This window comes from Acomys minous (assembly GCF_964271855.1).
Source record: "Acomys minous genome assembly, chromosome: 8".
Classification (NCBI taxonomy): domain Eukaryota; kingdom Metazoa; phylum Chordata; class Mammalia; order Rodentia; family Muridae; genus Acomys; species Acomys minous.
In genome coordinates, this window is record NC_140489.1 from 116,771,221 (window position 1) to 116,793,914 (window position 22,694).

General features: G+C 47.5%; 1 protein-coding gene across 1 annotated transcript; it reads right to left on the reverse strand.

Annotated features, from left to right (window-relative positions):
- Positions 1–100: 100 nt before the first annotated feature.
- ABCG5 (ATP binding cassette subfamily G member 5) lies at positions 101–22,565 on the reverse strand (the record flags this gene model as incomplete). Its single annotated transcript, XM_084792542.1, has 13 exons — positions 101–584; positions 2,468–2,580; positions 6,516–6,701; positions 8,764–8,902; positions 9,982–10,187; positions 10,289–10,502; positions 11,373–11,502; positions 12,161–12,300; positions 13,682–13,814; positions 16,035–16,133; positions 16,221–16,357; positions 21,673–21,794; positions 22,420–22,565. The coding sequence occupies 13 exons, from the start codon at positions 22,563–22,565 to the stop codon at positions 385–387; spliced, it is 1,965 nt and encodes a 654-aa protein (XP_084648668.1). The 3' UTR covers positions 101–384.
- Positions 22,566–22,694: the final 129 nt, after the last annotated feature.

Below are 22,694 nucleotides of genomic sequence, written 5' to 3' on the forward strand. Positions count from 1 at the left end.
AAACCCAGAACATTTTTCCTGTATTGCTCAGTCAATAATTGTACACATTTTTGTTTTATAAAATTCTTTATCAAATGTAAACATAATTTTTTAAACGGGCCTATTTTTCTGTGTCTAGAAAAAACACATAGTCAAACTAATGCCCCATAGGTTTATGAATTATTGTTATTATTTACATCTTTGGACCAGGTCAGTCATAATTTCCAAGGACCACATTTGCCCACAAGCTGGAACAGCAAAGGACTCTGGGCCCTTCTCATTGCACTTGGGGATGCAGGTAGATTCAAGGGTCACAGATGGACTCGCGATTCTCGAAGACGGTACGTCTCTGTGGTCCACACAGGCACAGCTGCCCGTGAAACCCTTTCCTGGCCGGGACCTTGGCTATCTGCTGATAAGGTAGTCCCGGACTTTAAATACCACTATCCCTAGGATGATGAGAACTGGGATGAATGCATATAAGATGAGAAAGTTTGCTGTGAACCTGGATGTGGCGCCTGGGCAGGTCTTCTCGATGAACTGGATCCCCTGGGTGATGGAGCACAAGGGGTTATATGTCGTAGAGGTATTGGAGCTGGAGTCTCCTGCCGGGAGAAAGATTGACAGTGGCAGCTCTGATGAACTTCAGGTTTTCACTCAACGAATGAATGTTCAGAAAGGGTTCAGCACTCTACCTTTCTTCATGACAGACACACAATGTTTTGCGACCCCAGAATTACCAGTGAAATATGAAGCAAGTGTGAGTCTCAGGGATCCTGGCTTGATTTGAAGATGGAAAAGCATTCGCTTGTATTTTGGGAATAGATCCATTCCCCTATTTCTCATCTTTGCCTGCCATCAAATATCCTAAAGTAATTGGCATTGTCATGTGACCATATTTAACCACTGAACTCTGCCACGTACTGAGTTTTCCAGTGGCCACTGGCACTTGTGTCCCCACTGACATAGAAAACTGGGTTTACGATCTGTATTCTCTACACATTTTGTGGAACAGGAGGCCATGTGAGCTTGCTTTGGTGTGTTCAGTAGATAGGAGCTGAGCCTACCTAGAATACACTGGCAGATGTGCTGGCTGCCGCTTCCTAGGAGCATCAAGAGTGCCCCAAAGCTGGACCACAGAATATTTTTCTTTAAAAATCAGAGACAATGGGATGGAGCTGGAGAGATGGCTCAGAGTAAGAGCACTTCTCCTGCAGAGGACGTGGGTTTGGTCCCTAGCACCCACTCACTGCTTACAGCTGTGTGAAACTCCAGGTCCAAGGGACCTGACGTCCTCTTCCGCACCCTACCAGCAATCAGGTCCTCACACAGCATGCATACATGCATATGTCTCACAGCATGCACACATACATATGTACATATACAGACAAAATAAATATCTTGGCAGAGTTTGCCATCGACTCTGCCTGCATCCATGCTTGCCCTTTTGCAGGGAAAGCAAATCCTCAATAGTTCCTGCCTCACAAATATGTCTGTCAGACATATTGGGCCAGAAGGCCGAAGAAGATGTTCCAACGTTATAGAGAGTTTTGGGTGATTGCTCAGGCAGCAAACTCTCTCTGTCATCTTCTCGTTTGGGAAGCTACTAACCTGTAACTCCCTGTATACTCAGGCAATTAGTTTTGTTCCTTCTCAAGTCTCTGATGGGGTTGAAGACCAGATAGTTTAATTTTAAAATTAAGCTTAGTTGTTTAGGGGTTAAGATGTTTTTAGGTCTAGGTAGATGTTTTAAAATTGATAATGATGAGATATGATTTACATTCAATTTTAGACACACCAAGATAGGAAAGATGTTTTCTTCAAGGCTGCCAAATACAAATAGCCAAAACACTAAGAACATAACATTTATATAATTCCTGGTTGTTTCATGATTCTTCTTTCTGTAGGTGGTTCATTGTATATTTGTGTAATAATATAAATTATATGTGTAAAAATATTAAAAAGTATTTAATTTAAAATATCTTCTAAAATTGTTTTAAAAGAGAAAATGTGGGGTTTATTTCAAATCAGGGCTTGAAATAACTTATTATGAAAGTACAACATTTCTAGGAATTTGGGGAGATAGCTTAGTAAAGTGATGGCCACCGAAGCAAGAAGACATGAGTTTGACTTGCCCACATGAAATGTGGGCATGGCGGCACACAACTTGTAACCCCAGAACCGGGGAGGTGTGCGTCCCTGAGGCTTGCTGGCCAGCCCCGCTCTATCAGAGAGCCCAGGTCCCAGTGAGAGACTGTATCAAACAAGAAAGAAGGCGGCTGTGAAGGAGCAAAACCCAAGGTTGACTTCTGGCCTACACACACACACACACACACACACACACACACATGTACACACACACACACACACACACACACACACACGTACACACGTGCACTTACAGCATTTCTTCCAAAAATGCATTTCCCTAGGAAATTGCATACTTAGAGCAACATGTAAGAAGAATATTGTAATATAGAATTCTTACCACAAGTGAAATTCAGCCCATAGAACTCATTGACCGTAAGAATCTCAGAGCAGTATTTTTGGAATGTAAAATAACTCAAGATTTTTAAAGGAATGGGCATTTCTTCTATGTTTCTTAAGAAAAGAAAAAAGAAAAAAATTTAATAGGTTCTAGTAAATAGCCTACTAAATAAAAATTAACATTCTTTATGTATTCTAACCTAACTATAATCTTCTATACAAAATCTTCAAATAACACTGAAAATTGTAAACAAATACCATTACCCAGAAATAACTGTTAACATTTTGGTGATGTGTGTGTGTCTGTGTGTGTGTGTGTGTATGTGTGTGGTGTGGGGAGGTGTGTGTGTGTGTGTGTGTGTGTGTGTAGTATATTTATGAAACTCACACCACATGACTCTTCCAAAGGGATCTCAGTCATCCTCCAAGTCAGTGTGGTGCTCCATCATTTTGAATCTCTATCTGGCAGCCCATTTCAGTATAGTGAAGAACCTCTCATGACCATTTTGTCTGTCTGTCTGTCTGTCTGTCTGTCTGTCTGTCTGTCTCTGTCTCTGTCTCTCTCTGTCTCTCTCTGTCTCTCTGTCTCTCTCTGTCTCTCTCTCTCTCTCTGTCTCTCTCTCTCTCTCTCTCTCTCTCTCTGTCGCTCTCTCTCTCTCTCTCTCTCTCTCTCTCTCTCTCTCTCTCTCTCTCTCTCTCTCTCTTCCCCTCCATTACTTAAATAAGCATGCAAGAAGTCGCACACCCAGCACATAGCACATTAGAGGAAGTTTATCTGACATCTGACTGAGCAAAACCCTGAAGGTCCCCAGGGTGCTGTCAGGACAAGACTAGAATAAGGAAGAGCTGGGTGCTGTGGCGCACACCTTTAATCCCAGCATCAGGAGGCAGAGGCTGGGGAAGCTCGGTGAGTTCAAGGCCCGCCTGGTCCACAGAGTTTGGTCCAGGACAGCCAGGCCTACACAAAGAAACCTGTCTTGGAAAAAACAAGACAATACAAAGTTCAGAAAAATTGGAGGCTGGAAGCAGAAGTTTTTCACTTGATTTTTGTTTGTTTGTTTGTTTTCTTTTTGTTCCTTTCTTTATCCCTGTGAAAAACATGCTCCTTTCCATTCGGTCTCAGGAGAAACTTCCTGCCAATATTGATTCCCTCTTGGAGCAATGTGCATTGTATTAGTAAAAGTCTACTGTGGGACTGGTGAGGTGGCTCAGTCACTTAGAGCACGTTTTGCTCCTCCAGAGGACCTGGGTTCAATTCCAGCACCTACATGGTGGCTCACAGCCATCCGTAACTCTAGTTCAGAGGATCCAACACCCCTTCTGACTTCCTGGGCACCAGGCACACAGACGTACACACAAGCAAAACATTCATATATATAAATACATATCAAATAATTTCTCTTTATATGACTCTATTCCTAGGTGTTTTGATTTTTTTAAAGGTGTCCTATCCCTAAAGAACTCATAATACAGTTATGAACATAGAATATATATCCTCAATACCAAAACCATATCCAGAAGTGAGCCATTGGTACCAAGCGCACACAACCAGTATCATATGCTTGTTATGCCTTTACGATCCTGTTTGTTGTCCCTCCCAGTGTCCCCAAGCCCCATGGCTTCCAGTCACTGGCAGTCTTCCAAGATGAGAGACTGTGGACTGGAAAGGGTAGGGGGGGACATGGGAAGAACTTAGGGAAAAGAAAGGACACTTAAGGAGGCAGAGAAGGCTACTGCTCGGCTTGAGGGTTCTCCAGGCTAGAACAGAGGAAGTGACGTGGGAGGAAAGAGAGGTGAGCTTGGAATTGGCAGTGGAAACAGTATTTTCAAGGCCTTGAAATGAGTTGACATTGACTAACCATGGGAAAGACCGAGTTGAGATACTGTTTTTAAATGGATGTAGCACCAACAAGTAGAATGGACCAGAATAAGAGGAGACTAAGAACAGAAAAAAAGGGGGGGGGGGAGGGAGAGCAGGCTATGGAAAAAATTCAGGTATGAGATCAAAAGACCTGAACAGGGTGGTGGCTGAGAGGTGGGCTGTCCTGCCGTGTGTGAGGCCTCTTAGAGGCCGGAAGTGGATGTCCTCATCTCTCCTTGTGCACCAGGATAAACACAAGACATATCTCGGCACAGGCGCTTATACTTGATCCCCAAAAGGAAACCAACGTGGCCAGTGCCTGACCCCTGGAGCAGCCCAAGGAAAGTCATTCGTTTGTCCATTCAACCCAGCCAATGATTTTTGCACATTTAACTGCCTCACGGTCATGGGCTGGTCACTGAGAAGGACTGTAGTGATAAATGGGACAAACCGCTGCTCTCAAGACTGACAGCCTTAAATATTAAGGACAGGATGTGATGTAATATGGCCCTTAATGGGCTGGGCATGCGTGCATGTGTGTATGTGTGTATGGGGGGTGGGGGGGAGTGTTTCAGAGGGAGCGTCTTCTGCCTTGGGGCCAGAAGGCAGGTTTTGTACAGGTGACTGAGGGACAAAGTGGAAGGCTCAAGAAGAGAGTAAGATTCTATCACAGAAATCTTGGCTTTCAAGAGGGAGGAGCCATGTGTTGTTTGTTGACAAGCCATCAGCACTGTGTTGTTCAGTGGGAAGAGAGTATGCGTACGTCCCATTGGCCACAGTAGTATGATCTTATGTTTAAATAGATGCCCACTTTTTGTTGTTCCTTTGTGGTATGTGGGGGCTGTGTGCATGTGTGCATGTGTGTGCTCCTGTGTGCATGAGCACACATAGGGAGGCCAGAGGAAGACACTATGTGTTCTTCTGTCTCTCTCCATCCTATTCCTGTAAGACAGAGTCTCCTGATGAACCTGAAGGTCGTCATTTGTGGGTAGGTTGGTTCCAGCAATCCTCCTGTCTCTGAACACACTACCCTAAGTGCTGGGGCTATAGGCCATGCCTGACTATAATGTGGGGGAACCCAAACTCAGGTCGCCATGCTTGCAAAGCCCACATTTCCCACTGAGCCACCTCACCAGCCCTTTTAGCTAAGTCAACAAAACCATCACATTCCCTTAGGTTGTAGTTCACTTATTGGATCCCACATGTAGCGTTGCCTGGACAAATTTTACTCTTTACATTCTTTGACCCTTTCTGCTACTAATTGTAAAAAGTATGTGTGTTATATGTATGCATACTCTTGGTTATAAAATGATAAATGATATAAAAGTTATAAAATAAAATGTGATGAGAAATTAAACATCACCCAGAGATTCTTGGTGTTAACATTTGACACGTGTCCGCTAATCTTTATTCTTTCTTGAGTAGAACTTTATCCTAGTGGCTTTCTCCTTACTTGACTGATTTTAAGTCCAGAGTACCCATACTTGCCTCCTGTGAGTAAGTCCTTGCTGGCTAGTGGGAGGAAGGTGTAATTCTTGGCAGGGCAAGCCACAATCCTCCTATATACAAAACAGGGTTCTAAAGAGATGGCTTAGCAGCAGCTAAGAGCACTGGCTGCTCTTGCAGAGAGCCTGGTTCACTTCCCACTATCTGCACGGCGGCTCAGAACCATCTGTAACTCCACTTTCAGGCATCCTCTGCCCTAGTCTGGCTTCTATAGGCACTAACACAGACCATGGTGCACATACATACATGTGGGCACTGGTACATACGCATAAAATAAAAATAAATGTTTAAAAATGGGGACCGAGAGCTGGACTAGAGCCTCGCTTGTACAGGTAGACATGAGCTAGTGTGCACACTGCTTGGCTGTAAGTTGGCCTGGGGGTTTCCTAGGGAAGCTGGCTTGTTTCCTGTTTTATTCCACTCGCTTGTTCCACGCGAGTCACACCAGGAATGTGTTCACCTTGTTGTGGTCTGACTTCTAGTGAAAAGACATCTTACTAACAAACAGTGAACAGTTCAAATTCTAAGGCAGTAAGGGTTGGCAGGCAGTAGAAGCAGCCCAGGCTACAAAGTAAGAACTTGAGCCAGCCACTCAGCCTCGCAGTCGCCCCAGTCAGCACTAGGTGATCATCCTGGGCCACGAACCCGGCCAGACTAAATCTTTAGGATCATTTCTTCTTACCTGATAAATCCAGATCCAATAAGCAACCCAGAAATGCTCAGCAGGGCCACTATACTGTTGACAATATTGGGGTTTTGGACCATACCAAGCAGCACAAGAGTTAGAAATTCTCCAATTAAATGGGGGGCCAACACGGCAGCAGAGAAGTATCCAAATCTGGCAACTTCAGGATACAAGCCCAGAGTCCTAGGAAAACACCAGTCAGTAGCTTTCTCTGCAAGCACTATCATTTAAGAAAAAGACCACATTTGCCTCCTGTGAGTAAAGCCCTGTGGGCTAGTAGAGGGTGGAATTAGCCGGGCGAACCACATCCCGCTTTTTGTCAGCTTTGTCTTCTTTGGAACAAAGCCGACACTTGAGCCCACTCACTACCACAATTGTCTCCATTGACTTCAGCTCCGTGTGAGTTGCCTGGTATAGCTCTCTTAGCTCTCGTAAGTAGCAAAATATTACGTTGCTTCCACAACAATCAAATGGGCTGGCGTATGCGGGGCTGCTGAACTCTTGGCGTCTCTTCATAAATAACTGTGTTCGTCCTGCCATTCCCACCCGGACGCTGAGGGTTCGCCCACGGTGCTGCCTAAGCCTTAGCCCTGTGCCAGCACGAAGTCCCTCCCTACTTTGTCCTCCCACTCCGTCCCACTAGTGTCTTCTATTCTAAGAGCCCTGGTCAAGTCCTTGTAAACAAGCTAACCTGTGTCTGTGTACTTTCCTTGCATATGCCTTTCGTCAAATTGGCAGCCTTTTTTTTTTTTTAATGCAGTGCTGGGAACTGACCCTAGGGCTTTGTGCATGCTAGGCAAACACTGTACAGACTGAGCCACATCTGCTGCAGCCCCAGTAGTGTGTCTTAAGCTCTCATTAGACTTCGGGGCCCATCAGTTCACCTGTAGACTGTCTCATCTGTGCTCTCCCAGCCAGACTTAAAGGGTCCTCTTTCCCTTGCCCAAATCACCATGGTTTTCTATTATGTTAATTGTTTCCTCCATCATAGTCTTTTGGCTTTTAGACGTTCTGTCACCTTTGACTGTCTTACAGTAGGAAGACACGGACCCTTCTTTCCACCCCAGTCTTTGCCCTCAGTCTCTTTAAACTTTCTCAATAAGCTATCCACAGAAATGTCTCCGAGGCAGCAGGTCTCCCTCTCCTAGCCTCAGTGACTCGCTGTGTCTTACACTCAGTGGTGCTCGGAATCTTCCCCTTCCAAGAATCCAGGCATCGGTTTTCAAGTGTGGCCTCCGCTCGCCCGCATGTCCCCAGGGCTCTGGGCCTCAGCGCCTACCCGCTTCTGCCCTACTGGAGCCCTGCTCACTCCAGGATCAGAAGTGAACATGCATACCACCGTGCCAATTGGATCCACTCTCCCACTTTGCCACTTTGACTTAGCTGGCTTTGGGGTCCCCTAAGGTTTTCTCTTTACATTTTGGGGTCCAGTGAGAGGTCATCGTGGCTGTCGTAAGCCTCTGCTTTAAGGTACTTCCTCCTGTAGTGCCTCAATTTCATTCTTTTCTCCCTTTTCAGGAAGAGAACTTATTCCCCACTTTATGGATCTCTCTCTCTCTCTCTCTCTCTCCTTCCCACCCTCCCTCCCTCCCTCCTTTCTGCCCTTCCATGCTTCTTCCTTCCCTCCCCGCCTCTGTGTGTATGTGTGTGTGTGTGTGTGTATGTGTGTGTATGTGTGTGTATGTGTGAGTGAGTGTGTGTGTATGTGTGAGTGTGTGTGTTCCTATGTGTGTGTGTGTATATGTGTGTGTATGTGTGACTGTGTGTATATGTGTGTGTATGTGTGACTGTGTGTGTGTGTGTCTAGTTTCCTTCCATCTTTGCTCAGTGTGACAGGGCCTACTTGCACCCCTGATGCCACATTGTTCTAACATCCCTGTATGTGTGACTCTGTGTAACTACTTTGGGCTGTCTTTGTATCTTCTCAGAGTCTGTTTGCTTGCATGATAATTTTTCAATGCTAGAAAATTAAACTCGGGGTTCTAGGAAACCTTTCTGTCATAGAGCTACACCCCAAATCCTCAAACATTTCTTCATGGTTTTCCTTACCACGTTCTACGACAATCCTTCTTTAAGCCCAGCAGTTGTGGGACTCATTCTTTTCCTTGCTCCCCAAGTAGACTGGTGCCCTGAAATGCAGGTCACTGCACTAGGCATGGGTGCAGTGATCCAACCACTAGCTAGCTGCCTTTCCGTGTGTCCTATCATCGGAGCCTGGACCGGATGCCCCTGAATGCCACCTTACCAGTAACACACACTGCTGAACAACATCGTGGCGACGATGCTGAAGGGGAGTGCGTGCAGTACGTAGGCCAGCAGCATCTGCCACTTCTGGTACAGGCCATCCTGACTCTCCTGGTCGCTGACAGCTCTCAGCATGGGAACTGGTGAGAAGGCATGTTCCAAAACCGTCAGTCACTGCACCGCTAAGGGAGGAGGAAAGGCTACCCAAGCAGCACCCGAGGTCTATCGGGGCTGGATCAAGGCCGCCAGGCAGGTTCCATAATCGTGGAAGGACAAGAAGTCCTCCCACCGCAAGAATCTACACACTACCTGGAGGCAGTGTGGTGGCCAAGACCCCACACTTTGCTTTTTCTCTCTACGGTAATAAAGCACACTGAAAGGGGTGTGAGTGAGTGGCCTGAGGCCCCTTGTCCTCTCCTGCAGGATACTGTCCCCATCGTAGCCTGCGGGCAGGTGGCATCGGTTCCCAGAGGCCAGAGAAGTCTGGTAAAGGCGGAGACTTATCCTTGCCTCCCACCTCCATCTAGGGCCACCTTCCGGAAGCACCAAACTTCCCTTTTCCCTACAGTTGCTACTACATTTTGAAAATCCCTCCGATGCCTATAGTTCTGAGGCAAACTGCAGCACCAGGCAGCGCAGTGCTGCCTCTGAGTCCCCAGTGGGTTTAAAAATTAGGCGCTGGCCGGGCGTGGTGGTGCACATCTTTAATCCCAGCACTCGGGAGGCAGAGGCAGGCGGATTACTGAGCTTGAGGCCAGCCTGGTCCACAAAGCAAGTCTAGGACAGCCAAGGCTAACACAGAGAGACCCTGTCTCGAAAAACAAACAAACAAACAAACAAAATTAGGCACTGGCTCTTCCAAAAACAGCATCCAGCATGAAAACCGAGTCCACAGTGAACTAAAAAAAAATCCTAGCCCAACAGGAATGAGCTGTAGGAAAAACTCTTTCTAAATTCTGCGCCACCATCACCTGGGGTGCCCTGGATTCTTCAACCTTCAGAGATGTCCATTTGGTGCACCGCTTGTATCAAAGTGACCCTACAGTCAATCGTCTTCCCCTGGAGAACTGGGGGAGGGGCAGGTTTAGTTTATAGAAATACCTTTTTATAATGGTGCGCTTTTAGAAGGCAACCTATGGAGCAGATAGATTTTGGGGGGGGGTGCGCTTCCCACAAACAGGCGCTGACACGGGTTCACCTCCCCCACACAGGCACTTACACAGGTTCACTGCATTGAGCATTCCAGTGTACGGGGTGGAGCCTATAAGCTGGTACAGCAGACCCACGCGGTCCTGGACAGCACCCTTCAGCATGTTGTTCTGGACCCGGAGAAGGTAGAAAATGAGGAACAGTCCCATGATCAGATTCTGAACAAGGCGCATAGCCACCGCCTGCTTATTTCTCAGCAAGTTTCTTGTTACTCTCCTGAAAACCAAATGAGCCAGTTTTAATCCCATTTATTTCATTATTGGTCAATGACTGGAAAGATTTAAAATGGGTCTTGGCTGTGTTTGCAAGGTTCTTACCTCAAGAGGACACCAAGCTTACAGAACATTCCGGGAGGGTCTTTCGTTTTGAAGGGGACCATAGGTAAGGTTTTCATGTGTTTTGTTCTTTCAATATTCTCCAGAATTTTGCGATAGATCACAGAGTCTTTGAAGGCAGATTCGAGCATCTGGACACGCTTGTAAGTTTCTATTTCTCGTTCTCTACTTTGGGTATCCACTGACGTCAAGTCCACTGAAAGTTTTCCCCAAAAGATATGACTCATGTGTTTCTAAATGCACACACACACACACACACACACACACACACACACACACACACACAATGGCTAATGATACAGGTTCATCAATCCTTCTTTTCCCTATCTACCAGAGAAAGCTCTTTTTGTTAAAGACCACCTTGCTACATTTAAATGTCTAAAGTTATCCAGAAAGGTTATGAGAATCACATAAGGACTGCCTGGAAGGACTCAGAAACTCAACTCTGATGGTCTGAAAGAAAATCCCCCCCCCACCTTAATCTCTGGTGAGTCAGTAGTGGCAAGTTAACTGACCTGGCAGATCAACTCTTTGAGAAACAAAGGGAACATCAAAACAAACAAAAGCAAAAATAAAACTTACCAAAACAAAAACCTAGCACAGCCAATGCCATCTGGGCAGAAATCAAAGATTAGGGAAATTTAGGGGACACAAAATAGCTCAACACTTGCACCCAAGCCTGATGACCTCACTCTGATCCCTAGAATTCACATGACACGAGAGGACCAACTTGTCTGGTTGGCTGTTCTCTGATCTCTACATGTAGACCATGGCACAAGTGTTGTGCGCGTGACAGGGGAGGCACACGCATATAAACAGTAAAAAATTTAAATATTCTAGGGTTAGAGAGACCGCTTAAGAGCACTGTCTATTCTTCCAGACGTCCTGAGTTCAATTTCCAGCAACCACATGGTGGTTCACAAGTCATCTGTAATGAGACCCTGTGCCCTGTTCAGGCTTGCTGGCTTACATGCAGGCAGGATACTGTATACATAATAAATAAATCTTTTTTAAAAAATATGTCTAAACAGCATTGATAGTAAACATTAAAAAAAAGTACACTTACTGTAGAAATCAAAGGGATTGGAATGTTCAGGGCATGGGTAACCACAGTTACTGAAGAAGCCAAGCATTTCCTCTGGTGTACCACAGAACACCAACTCTCCGTAAGTCAGGATGGCAATTTTGTCAAAGTGCTGGTTGGACAACAGATGGTGTTAGTGGGTGCTTGGGCAATGAAAATGGCCCCCATGGCCTCACAGGGAGCAGCACTGTTAGGTGGTGTGGCCTTGTTGGAGGGAATGTCACTGGGGGGGGGCAGGCTTTGGAGGGAATGTCACTGGGGGGGGGCAGGCTTTGGAGGGAGTGTCACTGTGGGGGGGGCAGGCTTTGGAGGGAATGTCACTGTGGGGGGGGCAGGCTTTGAGGGGTCAGAAGCCAGGCCTAGTGGCCCCCCGTCTTCTCTTCCTCCTGCCTGAAGATCCAGACTGCAGATGTGGAACTCTCAGCTCCTTCTCCAGCACCATGTCTGCCTGCGTGCTGCCACCACGCTTCCCACCATGATGATGAGAACGGATAAACCTCTGAATTGTAACCCAGCCCCAAATTGTCCTTTCCTTCTGTGAAGTGTATATGTGGGTTCTTGGCCCCAGGATTGCCTGGTGGACTAAATGATGGTGGGGCCAAATGACCTAGTGTATACAAGATGTTTGTCGTGAGTTAGGTACTGAGAGAACCAGGCCCCTTGCCCTTTAATTACTGGGGTGTGCTCCTTATTCTACCCTGCCATCCCTGGTTCAAAACACCATACTCCTACTCCTGAGTTGAGTAGGGACAAGAGATGCATTCCCTTACATGGAAGAGCTCAGAGCGAGGCTGGTGGATGGTGACAATCACAATTCGATCCTTGCGAGCCAGCTCTGCCAGGAGGATGACAATCTGATTCGCGGTCATGCAGTCCAGTCCTGTGGTCGGCTCATCAAACATCATGACCTCTGCCGGCAAAGAAGGGGTCAGCCGTCTGAGCCACTGCCCAGCCTGCTCTGTGCTCCCAACTCAGTATCCCGACCGGTCCTTCCTTGAGCTGCCGCACCCCATCCAAACTGCGTAGCCGCACGGAAACTGGCTTTCAGCCAGAGCCGGGGAGAAAAAACCTGGCCTGGGAGGGTCCAGCTCTCAGCTCTGGGGCACACCTGGAGACGGGAGAGTGACCAGACCAGGCCTCTTCGTGCTCTGGACTACTTGGGCTCCATGCAGGGGACACTGGTAGACCACAAGGCTGGCGAGCAGACATTGGGGAAGCTAAGAAGAGTAGCTAACGTTCACCTAGCCCAACCCCGTTTCATACTTGGGTACTCTCCAGTATTAATGTGGTCTTAGCACAACAGAATAATGAAAGGAAGTCTGAGGTAATGGTGGATAGGAAGGAGCTGGGTTCTTTAGGAGCTTTATAGTTCATGTCTACCCAAAAAAAGTGACAAGGGCTTTTTATCATCTCCTGACCAAGCGCCATCAGAAGAGGCAGGCTTATTCTACCCCAGAGTAAAGAAAGAACCCAGGTACAAAATGCCCTCTCCCAGGCGCATGTAAGTGGTGAGGTTTGTCAAGTTGGGAGAATGACCAAACCAGGCTGAGGGAGGCAGGGGACCGGCCACCTCACCTTGATAGCCCCTTCCTCATGGCAGATACACTCTGCCAACTCATAAACACTTGCAGTCACGCCAGAACTCATTGGCCTTCTCTGCAGGGCATAATAGTACTGCTTTCAGAAGTCAGGATGGGCAGGGTGCACCTCCTGTTTATGGAAGTCTCTGGTGGACCACAGATGAACAAACGGGATACTCTTATAAGATATCAGAGCAAATGGTCCTAGTGACCCAGCAAGCAATGTAACCCATGGGTAAGTGAAAACATGGTATAAGCTGAAGATGCATTTAGCGCACCTAATGTCCATCCAACCTACTGAGCAACATAGCTTGGCAACACCACACACCCTAGCCCCAGGCTCCCCTTCATGGACAACAGGAGTGTGGCTCACTGTTGCTACCCAGCCATCACGGAAGAATGTATGCTACCATTTATCATTAGTCCGAGAAAAGATCAAAATTCAAAGTCCAGGTGAGTGTGTATCGCTTTCACGTCACCATCAAGTTGAACTGTGCTAATTTGGGTTTTTTTTTCTCAAGTTACAGACTCTTATCAGGAAATGAACGACATAGCATTTCCTGAAATTGGGGCCTCTCACTTGGAAACCTCTGGGATTTTCATCCTATACAAACCTTTTCTCACTGGGGACTGTGAGGGAAGGTCCTCAAGCACTGAAGACACACGGAGGAGACCCTGGTGGCATCTTTCCTGGGCCTGCGTCTCACTTACTGGGATCCTGAAGGAGTTGGGCTGCGATGGAGACTCGGCGCCGCTCCCCACTGGAGATCCCCCCAAAATGATAGTTGCCAATCATTTGGTCTGCCACGTGGCTCAGGCTCAGCTCCGCCATGACAGCCTCTACCTGTAAAAGACACAACACTCCAGGGCTGTCACCTGTTACTGTGGCTGATACTTCAGTTTATGGTCTGATGATGTTCCAGGGGAGATAACTCTTCTCTAGAGAGCAAGGGCCACGTTCAGACTCAACATACCCTGGGGAGAAAAGTCCATTGTGGTAAAAATCCAGTTTGGTTTAATACATAATAAATAGGTTGGATTTAAATAAGAGTTTTTAAGTCCCCATAGAGACAAAAAAAAATTGCTTATACTTACATCAGAGAAAAATGTGTCCCAAAGGCATAATTATGACATAGATTATGTTAAGTGTTTGGGTTTTGAAATTTTATTATCATAAATAATTTCTGTGCTTTAAAAAAAATCCAATTTAGTTTGAAGTGGCCCCCATATCCCCTTTGTAGCCCAAAAAAAGTCCTGGAGATTCAAGGGACCGGTCACAGTGTGGTTCCACATCAAAGGAATATAATCCAGCTCTCAAAAGTAATTAAAAGCCATTCCAATCTTTACTCAAATCTCTTCAAGAGACTTCAAAGAGGACCCAACATATAACCCACAGCCTCACTTCCAGGTCTCGAGTTCCCGTCCTTCCTGTTACGCCCTGCGGCTCCCTGGAGCCCCGCTTCCCAGCCTCCACTCCTAAGAAGGCCTTTCCTCTTCCCCTACTCGGCTTATTGCAGCCCCCAGAGAGCTTTGGAAAATCCTGCCTCTGCTTCTCCCTCCCTTACCCCTCCCTCCCCCCAGTCCGAGGGAAGCAGAGGGCAAACTGGAATAATATAGCAGAGAATTTCTTCCCAGCTGCTTCTAATGAGATTGTGCCCCTTTCAAAATTGAGGGTGGGAAGAGAAGAAAGAAAGAAAGAAAGAAAGAAAGAAAGAAAGAAAGAAAGGGAAAAGAAACCAGTGCACTTCTTTGAAAAATGCCGGAAAAGAGGGGATAACTGTGGAACAGAGTTCCAGAGGGGAGGGGCCAAAGCCACCAGCATAAAGGAAGCCCTGGCCCACAGAAGATGCAAAGTTGTAGTGGAAAGTCTTAGTGTCTTTTAAAAACTCAGTGATGTTATATAAATATGTTTTTGTTTTAATCTCAGGTGTGAGATATGGGGCTGATTCAGACTGTCCACAGGAGGAGACTATTTGCCTTGTGCAAACAGAGGAGCCCTTTACTAGCTGCGGATAGTTTAATTCTAAGGACTCTGGAGAGGGAATAAATGCCAGAGCCCAGAGAGGGGCTGTAGGGGTGGGGTGAGGTGGGGTGGGGTGAGGTGAGGAACCGAACACTTCAAGAAAGATGAAGGCTGCTGCTCTTGGTCTTCTTCCTGTATTTCATTTCAAAAAAGTTTGAGAGAATGGTTGAACAACTGGAAAAGTTGCATTTGGATATGAAAGGGGTCTGAGAAACAAAAAGCGGATGAAATAGAAAAACTACAAGTGTCACTCAATTCTCTTGTTACTGAAAGGACGGTAGCATTGGCTGTGCAGCTAGAGAGTTTGCTGGTAGCGATGGAAGCGCTTGGGAAGCAAAAAGGACAACTGGAAAAAGGAGAAAGAAAGCTTTCAGGCCTGCTAACAGAGAGCTGGAGTTTTCCACAATTGTGGCCTCATCCTGCTCCACACACTTTGGGTGTCAAGGTCCCCCAGCCCCCAGAGGAGCAGCCCTGGTTACTACGTTACCACCATTGTCTTTTCCGGGAGCCATTAAAAGCCTTAAATATCAAAATTCTCCGAGGCAGGGCACTGTGGGGGCATGCCTGTAATCCCAGTACTTGGGGAGGCAGAGGTGGACCCAGGTACATGGTACAGACTGAACTAAGCATTGTTTCCAACTAAGGTCAAGGTGGGCTTATTTATAGCCATCTCCAAAGTGGGTGCATTTAACAAACATACTGGAACCTAGAAAGAATGATGACCCCATAGTTTGCCTCCTTTGTGTGAGGCCCCTTCAAGATGAGATGGTCCAGTAGGTAAGGGCACCGGCTACCTGAATTCCAGGCCCTGAAGCCTCATGATGGACGAGGAGCAAGCACTCTAACAGACCAGGCTTGGCTTGGACTGGCCACATTTCAGGTGTGCAGACATCTCGTGGAGCTGCCACTTAGGAGCAGAATACAAGGGTGGAAGCAAAGACGAAAAATGGGAGGGCCAAGCGGTGGCCAGAGGAGGGGTGGCTGAGGTACCAGGTCTTGTCCCCTGGGGAGTGGTCTTCACTTCGCTTTAGCTTTAAGTACCTTCTTCTTGTAGAAGTCCGCAGAGCTGCGGCGCAGGGCCAGCATCGCTGTGTAGCACAGCGTCTCGCGCACAGTGAGACTGCTCAGAAAGACGTCACTCTGCAGGAAAGGGGCACATCAGGGTCACCAGAGCCCCGGAGGTGGGGCCCAGAGCGGAGGGCAGGCCAGGGCCAGGGACGTGCCCACCTGCAGGACGTAGGAGAAGCAGTCTTGGAACTGGTCCCTGTGCAGCCCGCGGCCGTTCACAAACACCTCCCCTTCCAGGGTCCCTGTGCGCCGCAGCCTCCCGGAGATGGCATCCAGCAGGGTGGTTTTGCCTGAGCCTAGGGGCGACAAGAGAAGACCCTGCAGGAGCCTCTTCATGACGAAAATGGGCCTTTATGCCTCAAAGGGACCCTAATTGTGCTTCTCCGTGGCCCCCTGGGTCCAAAATCCCAGAGTCTAAATAAGTGTCTCCAGTTTGTCCTCTGAGTGACAAGCCCAGTAACAGAGGCTAAACACCACGAGGAGGTGTCCTCTGGATTTGGTGACTTGCTCTTGTGTGCAATGGTAGGACTGGAATCCAGGTCTGAAGATGTTTTGTATTTATACAGGATGGCTCAGACAGTAAAGGCACTTGCAGCCAAGCGGGAGGACCTGAGAGTCCAGTCCCAGAGGCACATGGTAGAAGGCGAGAACTGACTACCAAAAGTTGTCCTCTGACTTTCCCCATACACGCATGACATGCACTCACCCACACACATACACACACATGCATACATGAACGTAGTGGGAGAAAATAGAATTAAGAAAAATACAGGTTGCTGGGCAGTGGTGGCCGTGCCTTTAATCCCAGCACTTGGGAGGCCTAGTCGACCTAGCAAGTTCCAGGACAGTGAGAGCTACACAGAGAAACCCTGTCTCCAAAAAAAAAAACTTGTTTTTTGAGGCCAGTTTGAGTACATAGAGAAGCCTTGGTTCATAGAAGAGAAAGAAGGGATTATGTGGCTACTTGCTGAATTGTAAAGCCACATTACACAGCACTGAATAACAAAGTTTACTTAATTTAGGTAAACTAAAAAGAATTCACATAGTTTTAATAGTCTCTCAATTTTTCCCCTTGCAAATGAACCCTCTTAATTCAAATGGATCTTTTTTATAAATTTTTATAGTAGAAAACTGGTGAGTTGGCTTATTTATTTATTTATTTATTTATTTAGTTTTTGTTTTTCAAGACAGGGTTTCTCTGTATAGCCTTGGCTGTCCTGCACTTGCTTTGTAGACCAGGCTGGCCTCGAACCCACAGCAATCTGTCTGCCTCTGCCTCTCGAGTGCTGGGATTAAAGGCATGCGCTACCACGCCTGGCTGGGTGGGCTTTTTTGTATAAATATGTATTTTTAGTCTAAAAATGCAAGGAGGAAGGAAGAAAGAAAGAGAAAAATACAAGTTCATAGTAGAAAAGCCTTGGAAGCATTTGGCCCCTAGGATATAAATTTCTTTCTGATCCTTTAGGACTGACCGGTTCTACCTGATTCTAGATGACATTGCCAGAGCCTTCTGACCTGTGGTCTGAGGCCTGAAAGTGTAGACTCTAAGACCCACCGACTATGACTCTGATTTTAACACGTTTCCATGAGCGTTAGAGTGTGAGAGACACTGGCTCAGAGGCCTTTGTGGGAAAGCAAATTGACCTCGGCACGCACCAAAACTTGGCTATAGCTAGCCAGTTGCTACCAAGAACATTCCTCCAGAGTTCTAGAGTAGAAACTGCCCGGTACTTGAGGTGACAGAGGAACACATTTCCCTTGTTTTGTTTTGTTTTCCTAAAGTCACATCACACACGTTAGCCTGGGTCCCAGAACCCCTGGAGACAGGACAGACATTTTCTGACTTTCTTACTCAAGGCTGCTAAACAGACTTACAAACGCAAACACAGGCAGGAGGCTCTAAACTACCTGAGAGCAAGGGCGTGGTGGTACACACCTTTAATCCCAGCACTCAGGGAGGCAGAGGAAGCATGATCACTGTGAGTTCGAGGCCAGCCTGGTCTACAAAGCAATCTAGACAAGTCAAGGCTACGCAGAGAAACCCTGTCTCGAAAAACAAAAACAAGAAACAAAAAAGCAGCCAGCATCTTTCCTAACCTATGTCTCACCAAACTCGGGACTAGCACACATGTTCAGGTGGACTGGAGCAGAAAGGAAAATGAACGCATCCTCTTAAAGGAACATGCTTTCAGATGTCATTAGTCATAAGCCCTGTAAATGTTGACAATACGTTGTGTACTACACTACAGTGTTCAGGAGTCCCACTCTGTGGCTTTTCTGCCCATGCATATTGTATAGTCTGTTTGCTGTTCTCTTCTGTGACATTAAAAGAATAGTTCATGTGGAGAAACTTTAGCACTTCCCCGCCTGTACTTAGGGTGTTAGCTCACCTGCTTCACGGTTGAAAAGCCTTATTATCACAGTTAGTGTATTTATAAACTGTCTGAAACTAAAGTGTAGGAATAAAACCATTTTCTTGTATTAGGAGAAAAAAAAAAGCAAATCGTGGGCTGGAGGAACGACTTAGTTGAAGAGCACTTGGTTCAACCTCCAGTGCCACACACAGAGGAAGAGGGGAGGGGGGGGCGGGGGAGAAGAGGGAGGAGGAGGAAGAGGAAGAGGGAAAGGAGGAGGAAAGAAGGAAAAGGAGGAGAGACCCAAGCTTGGCAGGATGAAGTTCTGACTTCCCAGCCACGAGCCCTGCCTGACCTAACCAGAGCCTCAAAGACCTCTGCAGGGTGTGTGGCCCCTCATTGGCATTTGCCACTGCCACCTGCGCTGTCTCTCTGTCTGTCCCCACAGCTGTTTAACACACCTACTATCAAGGCCGAAGCTTCTCAGCTCCACACAGAGACCCTCAGGTCCGTCCGCATGCCCCTCCTGCCCCCTCCCCCAGCTTCGGATGACTGAAGACTATCAAGAAGTGTGCTTAGAAAAAACGGCTGAGGGTCAGGGAGATGGTTCCGTTGGGAAACTGCCATTTGTGCAAGCATAAAGACTTGAGTTAAAAGCCCCAATCCATGTAAACAAAGCCAACATGGCAGGGCCTGCTCAGAATCCTGCCCCTGAAGAGGCAGAACCAGGGGGATCCCTGGGCCTCACTGGCTTGCCCACCAGCCTCACTGAACCAGAAGTTCCAGGTAAAAGTGAGAGACCTTGTCTCGGAAAACAAGATGGGAAGCCAATCGTGGTAGCATACCCGACACTCCACAGGCAGGAGCAAGCAGTTCTCCCAGTCTGAGAGCAGGCTGGCCTACATGGCAAGTTCCAGGCCAGCCAGGGTTACATAGTGAGACCCTGTCTCAACAAAACAAAACACAAAAAAAACAAACACAAATCTACCCACAAACAAAATAAGACAGAAGACACCCAAGGTTGATTTCTGGCCTTCACAAATATGCACTTGCATAGACACACACACACACACACACACACACACACACACACAGTGATTCCATTAATTAACTAAGCCATAAGATACTTGGGAGAGATCCCACAACTCTTCCATTATGTGAGATTAGAGCCAGAAAACAATTGCATAGGGATTGAATATAAAATGCCGCCCCACCCCCACCTCTTATATCCCCAGGTGGCAGTGCTATTAGGGAGGTTCTGGAATCTTTAGGAGGTGGCGACTAGCTGGAAAAAGTGGGTCATCGGCGGGGGGGGGGGGGGTAGCGGGGTGCTCCTTGGTGTGTCTTGTCCGATCCCTTCCTGTCTCCTCTCTCTGTTCACTGCTTATCATGATGCAAGCTGTTCTGCCGTGCCTCTCGCCAAGGGACTGATCTCTCAGAAACTGTGAGCCAACATAGCTCTCTCCTCCTTTCTATCATTTATGCCAAGCGTTTTGCCCATAGTAACAAACAGCTAACTCCCCAGCCCTCGATGCACGTCGGATCTGTCCAACCTTTGTCCTTGGGTGTGAGTCTGCTGCTCAGAAGTCACCCAGTATATGCTTATTTTCTTACAGTAACCCAATTAGACTATGACAGTCAGTGAGTTTGTTACCATTTAATATTATTATTGTTTCACTTAATCTTTTTTTGTGTGTGTGTGTGTTCTTAATTTTATTGTTTTTTAATTTTATTGATTTATTCAGATTATAACTCAATTGTTATCCCATCACTTGTATCCTCCCATTCCTAACCTCCCTCACTTAATCTTAATGCATTGTCATACAGCTGTGCTTAGATGAATGCTCATGAAGTCAATATGAGGCTGGAAATCTTAATCTGGTTTATATTGTTATAGGAAAATGCCTGAGACTGGACTCCTGAGGCTGGGTAATTTGTAGAAGTGTGCGCTCGCACGAATGAGGTGTTTTATTTTGTGTGTGTGTGTGTGTGTGTGTGTGTGTGTGTGTGTGTGTGTGTGTGTATGTGCTGGCCCACAGCCTTGGAGTTTTAGAGTTCAAGATGGGATAGCCTCATCTGTCCCGACTTCTGGCTACGTCACATGGTGGACTGTGAGACGCCACGTGCTGAGCGACTCTTTGATGAGACAGGACCCAGGGGGATTCAGGCATCAGGTTTTCTTGGGTACCAACTTTCTCTGGTGAGAACTCATTTGGATCCTGCAAGAGCTCCCTCATTGCCTTCAGAGGGTCACACCTCCATGGCCGCTCATCTCCCACTAGACCACAAGGCCTCTCATCGTTTGCACAGTGGGGAAAGCTTCTGTCACAGAACTTTGGGTGTCACACACAGCTATGTCCAAACAGGGCCATGCCTGCCTCTCACCACAGACTGTTTCTAGGGAAGAGCGAGGCCAGTGGATGTGGACTAAATGCCCACGCCCTGGGAGCAGCTGCTCAGTCAGGAGGGTTTATGAATCTAGTATGCCAGAATCCTGCAATTAATACAGGCAGGATAACTCAGTGTTGTGAACACCCAGAGCCCCTCATCTGGGCCAATGTACCCCTAGAAATATGAGGGTTTGCAGCTATAGGCTTAGCAGGAACAGGAGAGGCTAAAGACTGCTTGATGCAAGAACACAAAAGCAAATATGGAAGTCGTGTCCAAGTGTTCAGATTCCCCCCCCCCCCCGGAAAGAAGAGAAAGTCATAGGGAAAACACATGGCTGGGTCAGTGCAGTGCATGCGATGCTGAACTCCTGAAGAGAAAGGCTCAAAAAGAAAACCTCGTGTGCTGCTAAGCCCTGCTCTTAAGATGAATTCTTTTTTAGTATTCTCTACTCTCAGCTGTGTGTCTGATGACTATCAAAATGAAAAAAAGGCCACTGGGATCAAGAAGAGGAGTTAAATTCTGCCTGCTGGACACCTTGGCAAGAACTTGCCAGATGTGGAGATGCCAATTCAAAATACATCTGGGGCTGGGCTCTATGGTAAAGACTTTACTTGGCCTGCGCAAGACTCTGGATTTGATCCCCAGCACAACAAGCAACCACTCACAGGTCAGGCGGGGCTTCCTCTCTTCCCAGGGACTTTTCTCAAGGTTCCACTCACAGTCAGACGCGCCACTAGATTTCATCTGAAGCCAAAGTACATGGCCTCTGCTCTACACCTTCAACTTATTTCTTCACCATAGGGCTTAAGGCAAGCCAGGCCTCCCAGAGTCCTCCTTGGACGCGTAGAAGCCCTTCAGCCACTTACCTGAGCTGCCTAGGATGCACATTATCTGTCCACTTTCCATGTACAAGGAGACATCTTTGAGAATTTTCCTGTCCCACCGCTGCTGGCATGATTTGATGTTCCACCAGGGCCCGACACGGTTGCTTTAAAGTAAATCCCACAATGGCAAAGGCAGAGTTGACTCCTGGAAGAGGGTCAGACCCCTGTCCCCCAGCCCTCAGCCTAGCTCTACTCCATCCCTGTCGCTCCTGGAGAGGTTGGCAGTTCTAATTCAGCCTCCGAGGTCCACCCTGCAGTCCTTGGAGGTGTAGTGACTGTGGACTGGCTGCCACGTACTGGCTGCTCTGAACGCTGGCTCTGGCTGGCTGTAAGATGGTAACGTGCACACTGTTTGTTCTCGAGGGGAACCCTTTATTCCTTCAACGGGCTTCATTTTACCTTGTGCCCCCAGCGCTCTCACTTTCCAAGCCCTCTCCATTTACACAGGACAGTTGCTAGACAAGTCAAGGAAGCGGTGTAGGAAAAATTGGTAGGAAGCAGCAGCAAGCAGCGTCAGACAGGGCATGTTTTAGTGCCGAGGAGGCCCAGCCCTGGGCAGAGGGAGGAGCTACTCACTGTTGCTGCTAACTGCCTGCTGGCAGCCTTGCCAACTTCTACCTTGCTCTGCTAGACAGGCAGCCCAAAACCCCCAGGCCCACCCACCCATTTAGTGGGAAAAGGCAGCAGAGAGTGTAGGGAGCCTAGCTTTCCACTGTGGGGTCCCCTTACCTGACGCTGAAGGACACGTGCAGGACACCTAGACTGTGGCGAGCCTCCGAGTCCATGACAGAGGTTTCCTCCAGGGAACTCTGGGACCCTCTGTTGATGTGAGGTCCTCCGGCTGCCTCTGGACTCAGAAAGGGCAGCTCGCTCATGGCCAGCAGGAAACAAGTGCAAGTGAATTTTCTAGTGGCCTGTCCACCTCCAGAGTAGCTTCAACTGAGGAGCCAGTGGGAGTTCCCTGTCTGACCCTACCCAGCCCTGGAATCCCTCGTGAAACAGCA